This window comes from Ascidiella aspersa, chromosome 3, assembly GCF_963924565.1.
Source record: "Ascidiella aspersa chromosome 3, kaAscAspe10.2, whole genome shotgun sequence".
NCBI classification, from domain to species: Eukaryota; Metazoa; Chordata; class Ascidiacea; order Phlebobranchia; family Ascidiidae; genus Ascidiella; species Ascidiella aspersa.
The window spans coordinates 26,221,436-26,239,963 of NC_139449.1; the positions used below are offsets into that span (position 1 = coordinate 26,221,436).

Here is an 18,528-nt window from a genome sequence, read left to right on the forward strand (position 1 = left end):
TTTAGTCACATGTGCCATTGTTTTTAACCGAATGAGGGCCATTTTATTTCCGTAAATTATGTAACCACCGCTCATTCGTAAATATTGCCAACTACTGACTAGTACGTATCAGTTGTCATTCCATGTCTTTCCCCACATTCCGTTTCCCACACCCTCTATAGTTACGTTTGTTTGATGCGCGCAAAACACCAGGCGGTACTTCCAATGAGGCTTGTTAGACCATCGTAATGTCCCAGGCACGAAGATGGGGCCCAACAACCGAAAAATAAAAGTAATTCATCCATTGGTTCGAACAAAAACCGAATAACGATTTGTTCATGTCTGTTATTTGAGCAAAAAAAAAAAATGGAAAGTTGCTCTGCTCTCAAAATTCGTCTTTTAAATCAAAAACAAGTCGGTCACAAGAATTTAAGTGCGACTCATCTAGTAAAGTGCACCCACAAATTGTGTTCTATCCATTCACATTGTCGGATATTTAGGGATCGTGAATCTTGATCATAACCTTTTTAAATTGCATTGGTTGCGACACGATCGCAGTTTCTGACGCAATGTCAGCTTTAAATGAAGCCCAAAATACTGAAGGGCGAATCCTTCCAAACGCCTACCGTCCTGCACAGTGTACACTGTCCATGTACACCCACACAGTCTATTTGTATAAAAGCAATGGCGGTAAAATTCTTATTTTGGAGTGACAACCCTTTTAGCAAATTTGTTTTTGCCCTGATGTTGTATTGTATGCCTGACCGGGACACACTTGGTTTTGAGAATTTTGGGATGGGAGTAATTTTTTTTTTCTTATACATTTTGCTGCCTGTTAACAAACTGTAAACTATTCGTTCTGTACATTGTATTTTCGCCATATATAAAATGTTGCATCGTCCGTATATTATCTACACATTATTAAGGAGACAGTTTGTTGATAAATCGAAAATGCCAAAGCCCAAATATTAAGCGACAGATCTACTAAGCCAGTGGCGACATCATCCTTTTTAACTTTATTTAAACAAATAATTGCGATTTTTATTTTCAGACAGCACCAAAAAGTAACGTTGTTTACACGTAAGCTTGATAGAGCAAGTTTTTTCAACGCTGTGATTCGCCGCCGTAAAATATGAGAAGACTTTCTCCAAGCGCTCGCTCATTTCTCTCTTTCCAATTAGGGAAATCCCCACATGGTAATGATGGGTTTCCACTTTGAATTCCTCCGACGCAAAACTCACTCGTATCGCAACTGAGTGATCTGAAATACAGTGGTAAAACACGATCATCGACTGTGTATCCTCCGATCAAATCGAAACATTAATTAATCGCATGTTTCTATTTTTAGTGCGATATGTTTCGTTATTTCTAACATTTTCTGGTCAACGAAATATAAGTCGAAAAGTCGTAAAATTACGTCATATTTAGAAATGTCTTTAGCATTGCAAAACGTTGCGTTAAATCCACTACGTTAACTAGATGTCCTATACTTATTTTATTCCGATCAAGTTTAGTTACCTTCAGATGTTGTCTTATTGTTTTTCGTTAAATTTACCTTAAGAATTGCTTCGTTGGATCGCAAATAAAGCCCAGAATCCCTATTTTATTTTGGTATCGGATCGGCACCGATACCACACTAGTATCGGACGAGTACCTCTACTAGCCTACTACTTCGGGTATCGGCTCCGATCCGACATTTTAGTATATCCCTAATGTTAACTATATTTTGGGGCTAATGTTTGCTTTAGCATTAAGAGGTTTACTATGTTATGTGAATTCTATTTTCTGACAAGTTTACCTTTGAGGGCAACTGGGTCAGGAGTTTTTACTGTTTTATTGCCTATAGTCTGCGAAAAGTTGTGAGTTTTTACTGTTTTATTGCCTAGTCTGCGAAAAGTTGTGAGTTTTTACTGTTTTATCGCCTAGTCTGCGAAAAGTTGTGAGTTCGAATCTTACCATTGTCTATTTTTCCTCCGTGCCATTCGAAAATGCACTCTGAAGCGTGTGGCGAAATGCACTTTATGGAGGTACATATACAGCAATTGGTGGAGAACCCTCATCGAGGTAAAAGCTTTGTATTAAATTTATTGTACTTTTCTAAAGCGTAATATATCAGTAAATTAAGGTACATTCAAAATATACAGGATCAAAAGGATCGCCAGGTAGCTACGCAAGGTAGGTTGCACAAGAAGCACGGGGTTCGAACCTCAAGGAACACAATGATCCTATATTCCGATCTTTGTAAACCTTGCGATCATTGGGTACCTACCTTATAATCCTGTATATTTTAGATGCACCTGTAACTTATATACAAATCCTATTTTTCAGCCCATGCTGTAGTCTACCATGTGAAAAAGATTGTTTTGTGGAAATTCGTATTTTAGGTAACCCTATTTTCTTGTGTCCCCAAAGTTAAGCACATCACTTGACGGTTAAATTTAACACTTTTTACTGATTTTATTTCAACTTACTCCGCTCCTGGACAAATGGCGCTCGGAAGTCCTCCAGTGCCATAGGCGCGCAGATGAACGAATCCCGGGTTGGTGGATGTCTTCACTGATGGCGGAAGCCAGTGAACCACGTCCGAGTTTCCTCCTTTGATGAACTCAACCGGAACGGAAAGACTCTCATTAAGAAGACTACAACCGATCTTTCGGCCGCGAGGTATGGAAGCTGAAAATAGAATTGTAATAAAGGATGTAAACCACCTGAGTTATTAGAGTGAGTTGGGAGCCCTTGAAGTAATAGGGATTTATTAAATTGCTAAGAATGTACAATTGTACAGGTTAATTTAATAATGCCATGTTTGCTTATGCTAAAACTTAAAAAGACAAGAAATGATACAAAATTAAACTACCTGTGTAAATATTCTTAGAATTACCGCGCAAGCGACTTACGCAACGAAGCTGATACGATTTCCAGATACTTTCCAACAACACCGCGTAATTCATCTTCGGTGATTTTTGTACTCTCGGCTTTCGACAGGAGTATATATCTAAACGAAAATAGACAAAATATATCATTTTACCATTTATCATTGACAGTGCTGCCAGTCACCGCCACAAAACGTAGCCATACCTATTTACTATAGTCATCTTACCCAAACAACACATTCCTGACAGTTCCCGCTAGTTGAACTTCATTATTAAGTTCGCCGGTTGATGTTCCCCAAGTTTCGGTCCTTTGCAATTCAGGGGTAACCGACCCCCAATCCTAAAAACCATTGAAGTATTAAAAACACAAACAATTGACGTAGCCTACACTTGGTGGAAAATTATTATATATCTAAAATTACCCAACAAAACAACTGTAATTTGTAATAAACTCGAATGCTGTATAGCCAACCTGTCGCGCACTGGCTCAAACAAAAAGTCTATTTTATACCAGGTCGATTTTGAGTTTCTGAGTACCATTATACTCTTCAAACTACATTTTTGTTGTTGTTGTAGTATTCTGGTCAAGACAGTATATCCTCTATTTTTAGATCAATAAAAATACAAACTCATTTCGCACCTGGGAATTGGAAATCGTAAAATAGGCTTGCAGTATACTTGGATCTGTAGCGTTGTAGACGTGCTGAGCAATGTAAGAGGCCGAAAAGTGGCCGCGCCTGAGGGACGATGGGCCGTAAGTGACCAGAGAACCCGATCCATCTGCTCCCAAGTCCGAAATCACCTGAGGAATAGTGGGCTGCCATGAAACCTTATTTGGAGCGGAAATATAGTGCTAAGGTGCAAATAAAACCTCGTGACATACTGAAAAGGTTTGTTGCATTGTAAAATCCCTGTTAAACCTAATCTTGAGACACACATATGTAGGTTGACTGTCGAAATAAAGTTTGTAAACTTAACCAATAACAAAATATTCACTGTAATAGGAAAACTTGTAAGATTACATAAACACTAACATAAGTTTTTTTTTTTTTTTACTGCGAAATCCTATACTGTATCATTCACACACCGAACGCCATCGCAGACTAACCGAATCTGTCGATCAATGATGCTAGAAAGACAACTAGCCTGCAGAAAAAAACACTGTATCATCCATTTACTTGTAAAATTAAACCAGAATAATACCTTAAAATTGAAATCAACTCCTTTACTGATCCACGCCAACATGAAGAAGGGATAACCAGTGCTAGTGTTGAGCTGAATGCCGGGTCTGGTGTACTTCTCCTCATAGATCATGTCTTGAAATTCCGCATCGTTTAATTTAAACGATATCTGAGAGGAAGTATTATATGTTACTTCTGCTTCATCACGACATTATAAATAGCATCGGGACATAATAATGTAACAAAACTAAGACTTGATAAAAAATAATTTATAGCTATTGTACAGTATTATAGGCAGGGTTGCCATACCGTGCTTATTTCTAAGATTTGTGCTTATTTTTCGGTGCAATGTCTTAGAAAACACTGATGTGCTTATTTCTAAAAAAAAACGTGCTTATTTTAGAGTTGTGTGCTTAGTTTGTCTTGTTTTAGTTTCAAAGTGTTCTTTATCAAGTATTTCACTTCGTCGGAGAAGTGAGAAACTTCATTTATTTATACTTACCAATTTATTTGACCCAGATTATAACAACGAGGTATTATATTCCTAATAGCAATTGATTGTAATTGTTTTTTTCTAAAAAGTACATTGCAGTCTATAGAAGTGTGGTAGTTTGCCTTTAGCAACCAAGTAAACTTTCGGCTTGACGTTAGGACTGACGTTTTAGGCTTAGACACACATGGGTCAGTACAGAAAAATAATATTGAGAGAGTGAGTTAGCATAAGCCCGTTTTTGGTGATAAACATGAAAATGAATTTCCTAATATCAAACGAAGTCGAAAGAGAAATGGCTACGATCATTGCTGTTATTGTGATTGTGAAATCAACTTAGAGGCTAAAAACAACAATAAGTACCCAATGTTACGACAAAACACAACAATCTTGCTATTTAAAGCATTACAGTAAATCTTTTAATGAAAAACTTTATTACAAGCAAAACGCCCCTCCCTGGTCTTTCAGTAGCGTGTTTATTTTTTGGAGTAGCCTGCTTATTTTTTAGTCTGGGCAGATGGTACCCTGATTATAGGGTTTAGTGGTCAAATGACGAACTAGGGTTCATGATGGTTGAGCTTAAAATAAAAAATAAGAATTTGCAAGACTACCTTGAAAAAATGTGAAAATATATATTAGCTTCAGAAAGTTTTTGCCACCATGTTATTGCTTTTGATGGAAAATTTTGTTTGTGGAATTTTATTTTTCTTTTTACCCCGTAGTTTTTTTTTTACTTTGACAAACCTGTTTCGAGGCACGATAATATTTCAACGAACGTTGGACTATAGTGACAGCACAGTAAGGGACAAAATTTAATTACTTGTATACCCCTTTGAAACAAAAAGGTTGTGGAAAACTAAAGGATGTGTTTGACTATGTTTTTCAACAAAAATTATTCAACTAATTACTTTTGGGTTATTGCACGCAAAACCCATACAAAGTTGATCAAAATGAAAATTGCACTGACGTGAAAAAATGTTTCTCGTTTATCCACTAATATGTTGTTATTTGTGCCAAAGATTGGTGGCAGATATGCCAAGGTCTTAAGCGACATTTTACATATCAAAGCAGTAACGCTAAAGTTGTACTTCAATTACCTCAACCAGAATGCAACGCAGATTTTACTTAATAAAGAAACTTTACAAACTTTTATCGTACCTTGTTTCCCCCGTCAAAGATATCACCGCCCCCGTCAAGTATCTCTTTCTTGCTGTTGTCGTCATATTGGTACGAGTTCCAATTCGGGATAAGCTTAACAATGCTACTCGACTGTTTTCTAACTTCGTGCATTAATTTGTTTATGTCGAAGCTCGTCGTCGCAAAGTCTGTATAAAAAGTCAAATATCTATGTTCATATTAGTCCTGTTTTACAAACCTTACATTTTTATCACGGTTTTGATATGTCATTTTAGCTATACAGTAAGCGGAAAATACAAAAAAATGTTTTCTTCAAAATGCTTTTTAATTTCTTTAAATTATAGTGTCAGATTAACCTTGGAGAAAAATTAAAGGTTTTCGTTGATGTCATTTTTTGTTCATTTCTTCATGGTTTGAATACATAAATTTAGCTAACTTGCCCCACGGCGATTTACGTTTTTCTAGTGCTATAGACTAGAGACAATGCAAATTGCACAACAGTGAATAGCCATAAAATGCATTTTACGGCCTTTCTAGCAGCGTAATCCCACGAAATCTAAACGCAACGGCCGCGAGCGAGTTTTACCGTCAGCTTTAGCCCGCAGAGGATAATGTTCTTTGTATAAATTCCTTATATTGCCTCCGTGGTCGTCCAGAAATCCGCTAGTTGTTTTGTAGGCGAGCGTCGACAATTGCTTGTAGTCTTGTGCTGGTGAATTGTTAGGAACGTGCCAAATCATCAAGTCAGTTCCCTGGTATTGCGTTGTATTTCGTAAAACGTATACAGACAGTTTATCCTGCATGGTTCGTCCTAATTACGAAACTAACTCGTTAAGAGAAGTTTTGGTCCTTTTTAACTAAATTAAGGTAACAGACAAACGAATATTTAATAAAAGTATACAGTGTTTTTGTGTTAGCTGGCGAACAGCCGACAATCAATTAGAAACTTACTGGTTATTCAAAAATAAATGCATTTTTGCTGGTATACCATTTCATGCGAAGTAGTCAAATTTCACTGGATAGGCCTAACCAAATTACAGTTGACGTAATAAAAATGCGAACTCTTTCACCATACACAATTATTATCTGCGTCTTTTGTGTTTTATACCTTGGTAAGAAAATACGCCCGACTCTTGTAGTCGTCACTTGTGGCAGACTCGACATTCCCGAATACGTTCGTGTTTTCCCAGTTTTTAGCACCTACATTAAAGCAAAACGCAACATTTTTCAACGATATAATTTATCGGTCCACATAATACCATATGATGTTAATAATTATAAGTGAACTACAATAAAGCTTATGTTCTGCTTACTAACTCACTGTATGCTTGACCACTAGCCGATTGCTCGCTTGACCACTTGTCACCCAAGGAGCATCCAGGTTGAAAGTCGTTTTCGTGGACGCTGGCAACTAATGTCCATGGTCCCCCAGGTGTTGTCATGTCACAGTACACCTTATTAATAGTGTGTTTAGATGTGTGATTGAATTTTTGATCAATTAAGTGGGTTACCTCAAAACTTGAACCGAAGCTGCTAGGTTTGATTGTATAAATGCCATCGCTTTGAATACCATTCTTCTTTATCGCAGCACAAGAAGCAGGCAAATCGAGAACAACTGGCAAATGATCCATATATAGTTTAAACCAGGGGTGTCCAACTCAACATGCCGACGTGCCAATTTAAGTTTGGCAACTATTTTTTTCTAATATTAAAAGCGCTTTTATACAATAAAATAAAAACAGTATAGTGTTATAATATCAGAAGTACTTGTTGGGGTGGCTTACGGGCAATTTTAATTAGGTCGCGTGCCTCATGTTGGACACCCATGGTTTAAACCTTTGCAACACTCAAATATATAAATTATAATTGTTTTACGAAAAAGTTTAATTTATATCTCTTTGCGAGTTTATGATAAAACCCTTTACGGCAAAACTTTACAAATAGTTTGCCATCGCCGCACTACAACAAGCGATGTGGCGGGGCTCTACTTTCCTTGCCTGCTTTGCCGGGTGGTCCTGATTCTCCCTGTTAACAATAATGCCAATGTTTAGTCTAAAATTTAGACTCTTTAAAGGGGTAACGATTTAGACTCTTTAAAGGGGTTTTAAAGGGGTAACTTTAAAGGGGTAAATCTAGACTCTTAAAGGTAAAAATTAAAGGGGTAAAGGCCTTAGGTGCGTTATATCGTGACATCGTAAAACAATTTAACTTTTAAACACCCGTTCTTCGAAAGTGAACTCGTGCGCAAATATGCAAGTAAATCTCGGCCTTATCGCGCAAAGCGCGAAAAGTTAAGTTTACATACCGTATTATGCCATGGTACGACACATTTGGCTGATATATTCTCTTTGAACAGTCCACAAACACACATTTAGAAAAACACACATCTTGCTCAACAATGATAGGTGTACAAGTGTTCGTTGAATGTTGAAATGTGATATTATACTCGATTGTAGTCTCAGAAAAAGTATGAGGTTAGGCTTACACCAAATACTGGGGACACAACGTTTTGATGATGGCCAAATAATTGTTTTAAATGAAGGCTACTGAAAGTGAGAATAAGTGGTGGGCCGCACGTAAACATCAGGAGGGCCGCAATGCAGACTGCGGGCCGCGGGTTGGACAACCCTGCTCTAAATCATTGGCTGTCAACCTTTGTAGTGTTATAAACCCTTTTAAAGGTTTCGCTCAAGGCTGTTGTCCCCAAATAAAACCTGTTGACTGGAGTGGCAGATTTATAGTTTTGTATGAGGGGTGGTTGTTTGAAATGACGTTACAAAGCTACGTCATGTTATGCTGCAAGAACCCCTATAAAAGCTCCTGTTGTAGGTCAAACTAATGCTAATTATTTAACTGAACGGCATAGCCTAATGCTAATTATTTAACTGAACGGCATGAAGTTCGCACCAAGCGCGAAACAACTGCGGTGTGTTGGATTATTCTACAAAACTTACAATTTTGAACAATGCGTTGTATACGCATTATTCACACAACAAATATTCGCACATTTCGAATATTGGGTGTCCAAGAAATCTTTCAAAGGAGTAAATTGAATTAAATACACAGAATAGAGGTGAAAGTAGCGAATACGATCTCTGTCAATCAGGGCCTAGATCAAAAATTATAATAAATCACAAAGTTGACAAATGCGAACTTACTTGAGAACCGCGCTTTCCTGGGGCACCAGTCTCGCCTTTTGGCCCGGTAAAGGGAACCGCGTCTTCTTCCTAAAATGAAAATGACCAACGTTGCCATGTTAAAACCTAAAAAAATCATAATTTTAATGCTTTATTTAATTGTTAGGCTAAATTCAAAATATTTGACAGCATTTTCGGCACCATTTTGCTTTTATTAGTCCAGTCAAAAAGAAAGCACAATTAGCTTGCTGAAATATCAGATTTAAGAGTTTTCTTAAGCGCCATACAGACATTCATAAAAATGGTAAAATTAATTCAGATTCACTTGTTTTTGTTTTTGTTTTAATGTATTTACATCTATTATCGTGTTTCACGTTGGATGCTAACCTAAGAATTAATTTTTTCCCACTCCTGGAGAATGCGCTATGACCAATAGAATTTTTAGGTGGAAATTTAAAATATATAGTTTCGTTAGAGAATCGTCCAGAGGTCGCCGGGCTAAATGTGGCACATTTCTATGCTCCCAACATTTAAGGCTATTCGATAAATAGGTACGGCAACCCTGCTTAAGTTGGAGCCATAGCTTCAATATGTTAAATAGTAAGAAATAGGCTGACAATAAACTGCTAATAAATCATTCTGTTTAACTATCACCAAACTGTAAACAAGGCCACTCTGTTTCAGTTTGTTTGCCTAACTTTTTACTTTACTCCGTTCTTTTATTATGTTTTTGGATTGAAAATAACGCAAACAAACAACTGAAAAAACAATTTTTTTAAATTACTTACGTCCCTACAAGAACAAGAGCATTTGCCAAAGTCCAATAGATGGCCTTGAGAATGATGAAGGATAAACAGCACAACACAAAAGCGCAGCAATATACTTTGAACTTTCATCTAAATCATTATTTTATTAATACTTGTCCAACAACATATTTAACATAACCAGTCATCAACTAATTATAGGTCTGCTCTAAAATAATTAGCTGTCTCCTTTTTCCACTTCCAGTGCAGTTTAGTTTGATTACCTAAAACTCTGCATCAGTTTAATAGCACAATACCGAACAGAAATGACCTGGAGGCTTGTCATTTCTTTTCGGGCATTTCCAGAGCTCTCGGCGCAGTTTAAGTCACGTAGTCGCATATTTCTTGCGGAATTGGTCGCTGGCAAAGTGAACAACACAAGTTATTGTTGTTGATAGGTACTTTAATACTTTTACGAATAATTTTCACGGGTTTATATTCAAACTTAAATACTTGGTTCACAGTAACTGTAATCGCAACTTCGTAAAATTTAGTAAATTTAGTAGTAGGATGAGTTATTTTACGGGGCTGTGTTATAGTTACATCGGTGCTAAAAAAAACATTAAAGGACGGTTTACACATATTTTATTGTTAACAAGAAAGACGTTATGCTACAACATCGACTAAAAATAATAGCCTACATAAAATAATATATAAAATGGTACGTGACATGTTAGACATATAACAGAGATAGCATTTATAGTTACATTTAACAAATATTGCTCTTCATAGCGTTTATCAGTTTACACGGCGTATATAACCCACAAATGCACACATGCCACATAAAATAACATGTCGCCCTCAAAGATCATTGCATAAGTAAGCATAATTAAATCGTATTTTGTTGAAAACCGCTTGAAATTAATAAACACACATGGAGAGGCGAATGTATGATTTTTGTTTGGGGGGCATAAACTGTTTTAGAGATTACGTCACAATGTTACGTCTTGACGTGACATCATAAAACAACTAATCTTAAAAACCTTGTTGTTCTCGAGCGAACTTGTGCAGATGAATCTGTATTTTTCTTATTTGGTTTAAATTGGCAAACTTTAAATCTTAAAGGATATGTGACATATTGGCAAATAAAGCTGATTTGCATATTGCTCGTAAACTAGCATTTATAGTTTAATTTAGCAAATACTGCAGTTTATAAGTTAACACGGCGAAACAAGCTATAGTATTTATGGCGTCTTAGGGCAGAATAGAATTGCTAAAAATAGACAAAATCGTAATAAAAAAGGATAGCTTTGTGTTTACATAGTAAAAGCTGGCGAAAAATACAGTTTGGGGGGCTTGGCCTGATGCGAATCGCTTGACACACAAATTAGCACATTATGCCACAAACAATAAGAAAATAATGCAGTAAACTGAAGTCCACATCATCATTTGGCAAAGCTGTGTGCATCGATAAATGACACCAAAAATAATAACGTTGTTCACATAAAAGCTTGTTAAAGCACGTGTTCAGCGCTGTGATTCGCCGCCGTAAAATATGAGAAGACTTTCTCCAAGCGCTCGCTCATTTCTTGCCTTCCAATTAGGAAAATCCCCACAAGGAAATTTTGGGTTTTCACTTTGAATTCCTCCGACGCAAAACTCACTCGTATCGCAATTCAACGATCTGAAATAAAATGGTAATATAAGAAAGCTCGTCTGAAGTTTATTAACTTGCAAACTTGTTAGTAATAATTGGTATAAAGGGTGCGTTCGGAACGCTTTTCGAAATCAATCAGCCTAATCAGGATTATAGTACAAGGCAAGGCAGTAAAACAACAAGCCGGTGGTGAGATACTCCGACCATACCGGGACCGTTGCTCTACCAACTGATTTGAAGGGGATCAACAACTCGTATTTATCAACTCCAGAATGGATTTATCACAGAATATACATTGTGTATATGAACTTTCTATTTGTTAATATTGGCTTAGTTTTTCATTGTACCCGATCAGCGATCACCTATAAAGTTATAATGGATTTCTAAATATCAAGCTATATAGGCAATTTTGCCAATTTTTTTTGTAGCGTATGACCTCAATGTTAATCTTTTTATTTACTGTACATTAAAGCCGGGCGGCCTGTTTAAAAAAAGGTTGCCATTCGCTGCGATCTTGTTTCTGTATTAACTTACTCCGCTCCTGGACAAATGGCGCTCGGAAGTCCTCCAGTGCCATAAGGGCGCAAGTGAACGAACCCTGGGTTGCTGTGTGTTTTTGCTGATCGCGGTAGCCAGTCAGTGACGTTTGCATTTCCTCCTTTGATGAACTCAACCGGAACGACAAGACTTTCGTTGCGAAGACTGCAACCGATGTCTCGGCCGTGAGGAGTTAAAGCTAAAAGAAACAATCGTAAATTAAGGAAGTACACTGACATTAGTAATTTTGCTGAGTCTAAGTTGTGTTGGATTTAAGTAATCCGTATAAAGTTTTTCGACACTATGCTTTAACGGAATCAGGATAAATGCATCAATGCCAAAATTAAGTACATAGTAGAAGTAACCTTACATAAAATTGGTTACTAATATTGCTGCGTTGAGTGTCGCAAACTTACGCAACGAAGTGGATATGATTTCCAGGTATTTCGCGACAACTTCGCGCAATTCCTCATCGGTGATTTTCTTAGCTCCCGCTTTCGACAAAAGTATATATCTAATCGGAAATAAACACACATAATAGTTTAATATATAACTTAATGTATAAAATCAATAAATTATTCTTGACAGTGCGCTTGATCGGCGACGTTAAATTGTACCGAACGAGAGTCGACTTACCCAAACAATGAATTTCTGACGGCTCCTTGTAGACGTACTATATTGTTTAGGATGTCAGTCGACGTTCCCCAAGTTTCAGTTCGCTGCAATTCAGGAGTAACTGAACCCCATTCCTTTAAACCGTATAAATATTAGCACCTATACGATTAATAATAACCGCTATATTTTTCGTAAATCTATTATTCAAAGTGATATTTGAATAACACACATAACTAATCGTCGGAAAAAAAAACAATAACATTTTATTTTGTGAAGACCATTAAAATCTGCTACCAATAGACTCTCTAAACAAAAATATGCCTATATTTATAACTGCTTGATTTTATTTTTTTTATTTTTATTGGAAACATATTCTTCGTTTAATCAGCCGGATTCATGTGAAGGATAAGCATAGCAGTACTCTAGACTCTAGATCTAGAGCAGGGTTCACCAAACTTTATATGATAAAGGATGGATAAATGTAAGCATTCGCGATGGCGGGACGGACATAAAACTTTGTGTCAAACGAAGAAAACAAAAAAAATATATTTAACAAAACATTTTCAGTAAGATTTTCCAAATTGTCGTTTAATTTAATTTTTTCGATTTGGTTATTTTATATTTGCATCTAATTTTAAATAAGTAGAAAGACAAAAAGAAAAACAATAAAGCGATAAAACACCTGAGGATTAGAAATAACGAAATATGCTTGCAAGACGCTTGGGTCCGTGGTGGCGTTGTAGGCGTGCTGGGCAATATAAGACACCGAAAAGTTACCGCGACTAAGGGAAGCCGGTCCATGAGTAACTAGAGAGCCCCCTCCATCTGCGCCCAAATTCGTTTTCACCTGAAGAAAATGCAAAACCGCGATAAAAAACGTAACACTATGTATGTTATAGGACTTAATGAATTACACTTTTGCGCCAGTTGCATATAATAAACATTATAAGTTTTATTTCACTTCACGCAATGTGGGATTACATGCAATGTTAAAGTATACACTCTAAATCAGTTTTATAAAATTCATTAAAATAATTTATGGATTATATATGTATACGTAGGTCAGGTGTATTCTGTAAGCATCATTAATTAATTACCTGCAATAGATTACGTCACCAATTATAATATCACTGCCTCCAAAACTAAAACAATTGCTTTACAAAAAACACTTCATATATGTAAAGAAGGTTGGGCGCTAATATTATGTTTATAATTATTATCTGCTATAGATGTTCAGAATTGCTCATAAGAGCATTCCTTTGTGTTTTTAAACGTCACACGTATATGGACCTATTTAGTCTAATAGTTGGCAGATTAATACCTTAAAATTAAAATCACTTCCTTTGCTGATCCAAGATAACATGAAGAAAGGATAACCAGTGCTAGTGTTCAGCTGAATGCCGGGTCTTTCGTACTTCTCCTCGTAGGTAATGTCTTCAAATTGGGCATCGTTCATTTTAAACGAAAGCTGAAAGACATTGTTCGACGTTATTTCAGCAATAAGGCGATAAACATATTCGCCATTATCGTTTGTAAAACATATTCGCCATTATCGTTTGTCAGTGTTAACCAGTGGTCCTCAAGGGGAGCCCTTTGGTTTCCTTAGGGATGAATTTTTAAGTTTGGGAAGGAAATTTGTTCCAGGGAGGATAAGGGAGAAAAAGTGGATGGAACAAACAGATAAGTTATTTAATCGTTTATATATACGCAATAAAGCTGGTTTAACTGTGACTAATTATAAAGAGTCTATTATACCCATATTCGTCTATTGTCTCCGCACAGTAAAAATCATCTAGTTTAGAAACAATTGGTCTGCAATCTGTGTACCACACACTTCGCAAATTGTAAGTTCATTAAAATATTTTATTGGTGCGCTTTCCAAATTTACTCTTTAAAGTTAGTAAGGTTCCAGGCCGGAGTCGGTTAAAACAACCCGCGTCCGACGCCGACACAAAAAATGAATCCGAGTCCCTGTCGCGCCAAATATATGCCGATTTCGTCAAGTCGCGAGTCCGGCTCGGACACATCTTTATTTCATTTATTACGTAACTAGAATTAATCAAAGTATTCTTTCGAATAACAAAATCTGCCTGAATCCGAATGGTGAAAACAAACGATTCTGGTTGCACATCAATGATAAAGAATAAACTAAGTATAGAACTTAGCAAACCGAAAATCAGTTTGTTTGTATGTAATAAAAAGATAAATATTGGTTTAGGTTTTTATAGCGTATTCTTGTCTTATGTTGTGTTATGTTTTTAGATACTGAAGATGCTTTATAGCGAAATATATTTATCTTTTTATTACATACAAACAAACTGATTTTCGGTTTGCTAAGTTCTATACTTAGTTTATTCTGTAACTAGAATTAGGTCGATATTCAGCAGTCAACTCATATGGGTGTCATACAACAATTTATCCCCACACAATACGTGGTTGGCAAACATGCTACCACACGCTATTCTATCTTTATATTTTACTTTTCTCGGCCTTATCATTAACAATATTTGTTTCTGCACAAGCACACGTCGGACTCGGGACTCAGTTTACATAATATATTGCTTTATTTGTTGCCTGTTTAACTGTATACGTTTGTTTTTCTGTTAGCAGTGGAAATCGAACTGAGAAAAACGCCGTGAATTCGGCTGGGGAGGAATTGCAGTGCTTGGGTTTGTAAGGAAAGAATCCGAAAACTGATGACCAGTATATGATCTTAGGATGGCTATAACACAGAATATATACACTCTTTCTTATATAAGCAATCAATGTTTTGGTTTGCTGTACATTATATCCTTGACCAATTGTACATAAAAGAATCCTGCGAACGACCAAATTACCTTTGTAACACGTTTATCCATTAGTTTCCTTTGTTTACAAAAGATCGACGCCATACCTTTGTAAGCTATAGGCCTACGTGTGTCGTGTCAGCTACTTATATCCGACGCACACATTCTCAAATTGGAGCGTAATGAGTTTTAAGTACAGCCGAACGCATGTATTGAACCGTTCACTACAAAGTAATTTCATAAATTGATATCGTACCATGTTTCCATTGTCAAACATGTCAAGGCCCCCGTCGCTTATTTTTTGCTTGTTGCTGTCGTCGTAGTTGTGAGAGTACCAGTTGGGAACGAGCGCAGTAATGCAGCTCGACTGTTTCCTGATGGTGTGAATCAATTTGTTGATGTCAACGCTTTTTGGCGTAGGAACTGGAAGAGAGAAAAGTGTTATTTTACATTTTAGACATGTAATTGTTTTTCCAGGTCTTAAAAATGAAACAAGTGTTAAAGCTTAAATATCTACTGTAGAACGCCGAATAAGAATGATTCCGTAATTTACACACGAGGATTGGATTTTTTTCGGATTCTTGACGACAGACGTGAGCAACCAGAAAGTTTTAGATGTCTAGTTTATCGTGTATTTTATATATATTTATTTCTTACAATTGTCAGAAATAAAATGATCCTGAAAAAGTAGGGTCAGCGTCAGCCTCCCTGCTAAAGACTGTAGTGGTTCAAGGATGTGCTCTAAAGTCTAAACCACTAGAATTAAATCGAAATGCTGCTAGTTCTAGTTGTAATCAGAGTCGCGAATTTATTGTGCGTTATATTTCAAGTTCTAATCTAATTTTCCTTGTGGAAAAATTGGTAGTCAAACTGTAATTTTAGGCGTTTCAGACGGATTTAACTGTAATTCAATTAAAAAAACATTGACATATGTCCATTATAAAGGCAATTTTATACAGATCGCGAGTTAATTAAAGGTAATTCCGTAAATAAAATTTGATTTATATTTTTTCGCGTTGCTCAACGATCTATAATTGTAAGCATTGGATAGCCATAAAACATGATAGGGCTTAATGTAGAGTGCATGAATAATTGTCGACTAAGAGCTTTTGTGTTTACTGTAAGTTTTATGATGTATTTGCTCATGTGAGAGAATTATTCTATGCGAAGCATCGCTAACTCACACCCAAGTGTTAAATGCTAAATGGCCTGTTTTGCCATTATCTCTGCGGTCAGCAGTGGGATTGTCTATAGCTATTTTAGACCGCCGCTATCCGCTTGTAAAACTAACTCTTCTTACTTATCGACTGTGCTCTTTACAGCTTTGATATTTGCAAGTAGCATCTCCTATATGCTAACTTGTTCCGCCGACTATAGTTTGAACTGGTTGTTCGCTTATCAGCTAATACAATTATAATCACCAGAAGTATCGTGGTTGGCTAACGAGTTAACGCACGCAACTTAAAATTGGAGTCAGGAGTTCAACAAACCAAATTCGTGCCCCACATTAACAATCCCAAAAAGTTTTTTTACCGTTTGCTTTGGCGCGCAGAGGATAATATTCTTTGTACAAGTTCCTTAAGTTGCCTCCGTGGTCGTCCAGAAACCCGCTGGTTGTTTTGTAGGCGAGCGTCGATAATTGCTTGTAGTCTTGTGCTGGTGAATTGTTGGGAACGTGCCAAATCATTAAGTTGTTTCCCTGGTATTACATTGCATTGCATTGCATTGTAGTTACAACATTGGTTTAATGTTGTAATATACGTTATAGTTATAGCTACAAGACAGCTGGTCGATTACGTCTAATTAATAATGTAAACGAACAAAATAATAAATCCAAATATTTTTGTTACGTTTAAACTGAAATTTTGTTTTTGTAATCAAACAGCACACAGTCGACTATAAACGTAATGCGATTCCGCCAAATCGAAGCAGTTAAAGTCCATTTACCGTATCACATTCAACATATTAAAGCTGAAGGACTGAAACACTTCTCCTTTGAACGTGTGTTTGGTGGTTTAGCACGTCAAAAAATGACACTAAGTACCAAAAAAAACGTCTGCCGCTCCCGCACCTCTTACATTCTCACCTTGGTAAGAAAATAGGCCGCACTCTTGTAGTCGTCACTTGTGGCAGACACGACATTCCCAAATACGTTCGTGTTTTCCCAGTTTCCAGCACCTATAGCAAAAGTGACGGCGTTGTAACTAAACCACAAAAAATCATCGTGCTTGCTAACTCACTTTGTGCTTGACCACTAGCCGGTTGCTCGCTTGACCACTTGTCACCCAAGGAGCATCCAGGTTGAAAGTCGTTCTCGTGGACGCTGGCAACTAATGTCCATGGTCCACCGGGTGTTGTCATGTCACAGTACACCTTATTAATACAATTTGTTCGCCCAGTGTTTCATTAGGTTGGTAAAAGCATTATTGTGCAATCATGTGGGTTACGGTACCTCAATTCCTGGACTGAAACTGCTGGGTTTAATTGTATAAACCCCATCGCTTTGGATGCCCCTCTTCTTTAGCTCGGCACAAGAAGCACTCAAATTGAAAAATACTGACAAACGAGTAAACGTTAATTGGTGTACTGTAGGCCAACACACATAGATATGAAACCAAGAATGTATTATACAACATTGGAGCATTATGGATTTAGGTTGTAGTAAGAATATCAAAGCCCATACAGAAGTAAGTAGGGGAAGTGCGGGACCCATGGAACAGCGTGCTTTGGGAAGTGGTTAATTTATAATTTTTCACTTTTTTAGGTAAAACATTTTCTAGTTTGCTTGATATTCCTAAGGTCTTTTGACAGTCTTTAGTAATTGTAAAGCAGTGAATTTTTTTGCGTAAAACTACCCAAGTCCCGATTCCTACGTTCGCAGTACCAAATTTTGGAACTGATAAGGCCGCAAACTGTAAATTTCAAAGGCGGAATAGCGTATATAATGCATATTTTCCAACCATGTATTGTGAGTGAGTGAATTATGACACTCCTATGAGTGGATTGCTGAATATTCATCGTATTAAGTTACGTAAATTGACGGAACACGCAGGCTGTAGAGTCAGAGTCGGACTCGGGACTCGACGAAATCGCTTAGGGACGCACATTTGACTATTATTATTTTTGAAGATGTGTTCTCATGAAGACGAAAAATAATTGGTATAATAACCTGGGTTGCTAATTCGGCCAGAAATTAAATATATTATTTCTGTATTTCGTGCTTGTTTCCGTGTTTTTTTTATTCTTATAAATACATTTTCTTGTGATTGTTTCTACCACATTAATTGAGCAGTTATGCACTTCAGCAATACTAAGCGCAGTTTTTATAGATACAGTCATGCTCTGTTCCATAGGTCCTGTGGGGTGGGACAGATGGAAAAAATGTGATGTTTT

The 18,528-nt window shown here is 36.8% G+C and overlaps 2 protein-coding genes across 2 annotated transcripts; both read right to left on the reverse strand.

Moving 5' to 3' along the window:
* Nucleotides 1-836: 836 nt before the first annotated feature.
* Nucleotides 837-9,693, reverse strand: LOC146161175 (uncharacterized). Its single transcript, XM_083385099.1, has 14 exons — nt 9,586-9,693; nt 8,819-8,887; nt 7,658-7,685; nt 7,172-7,275; nt 6,982-7,114; nt 6,769-6,860; nt 6,247-6,412; nt 5,682-5,848; nt 4,056-4,202; nt 3,493-3,654; nt 3,080-3,192; nt 2,877-2,974; nt 2,451-2,652; nt 837-1,240 (listed from the first exon to the last, which is right to left on the reverse strand). Exons 1-14 carry the CDS (start codon nt 9,691-9,693, stop codon nt 1,084-1,086), a joined length of 1,746 nt encoding a protein of 581 aa, XP_083241225.1. The 3' UTR covers nt 837-1,083.
* A 1,048-nt stretch (nt 9,694-10,741) lies between these two features.
* Nucleotides 10,742-17,504, reverse strand: LOC146161176 (uncharacterized). The gene is made up of 10 exons (XM_083385663.1): nt 17,376-17,504; nt 17,222-17,313; nt 16,669-16,834; nt 15,392-15,558; nt 13,671-13,817; nt 13,032-13,196; nt 12,371-12,483; nt 12,151-12,248; nt 11,732-11,933; nt 10,742-11,224 (listed from the first exon to the last, which is right to left on the reverse strand). Exons 1-10 carry the CDS (start codon nt 17,494-17,496, stop codon nt 11,068-11,070), a joined length of 1,428 nt encoding a protein of 475 aa, XP_083241789.1. The 5' UTR covers nt 17,497-17,504; the 3' UTR covers nt 10,742-11,067.
* Nucleotides 17,505-18,528: the final 1,024 nt, after the last annotated feature.

What these genes read in the sequence shown, in the direction of transcription:
- LOC146161175 (XM_083385099.1), bottom strand. Translation starts at nt 9,693, where the DNA reads ATGAAAGTTCAAAGTATATTGCTGCGCTTTTGTGTTGTGCTGTTTATC. An exon ending in AGGACCACCCGGCAAAGCAG is followed by an intron (nt 7,276 to 7,657) that starts GCAAGGAAAGTA and finishes ATCATTTGCCAG; the next exon opens with TTGTTCTCGATTTGCCTGCT. An exon ending in AATCGTATCAGCTTCGTTGC is followed by an intron (nt 2,653 to 2,876) that starts GTAAGTCGCTTG and finishes TTCTATTTTCAG; the next exon opens with CTTCCATACCTCGCGGCCGA.
- LOC146161176 (XM_083385663.1), bottom strand. Translation starts at nt 17,496, where the DNA reads ATGACAACACCCGGTGGACCATGGACATTAGTTGCCAGCGTCCACGAG. An exon ending in TGTTTGACAATGGAAACATG is followed by an intron (nt 13,818 to 15,391) that starts GTACGATATCAA and finishes AATGTCTTTCAG; the next exon opens with CTTTCGTTTAAAATGAACGA. An exon ending in GCCATTTGTCCAGGAGCGGA is followed by an intron (nt 11,225 to 11,731) that starts GTAAGTTAATAC and finishes ATTTTATTTCAG; the next exon opens with ATCGTTGAATTGCGATACGA.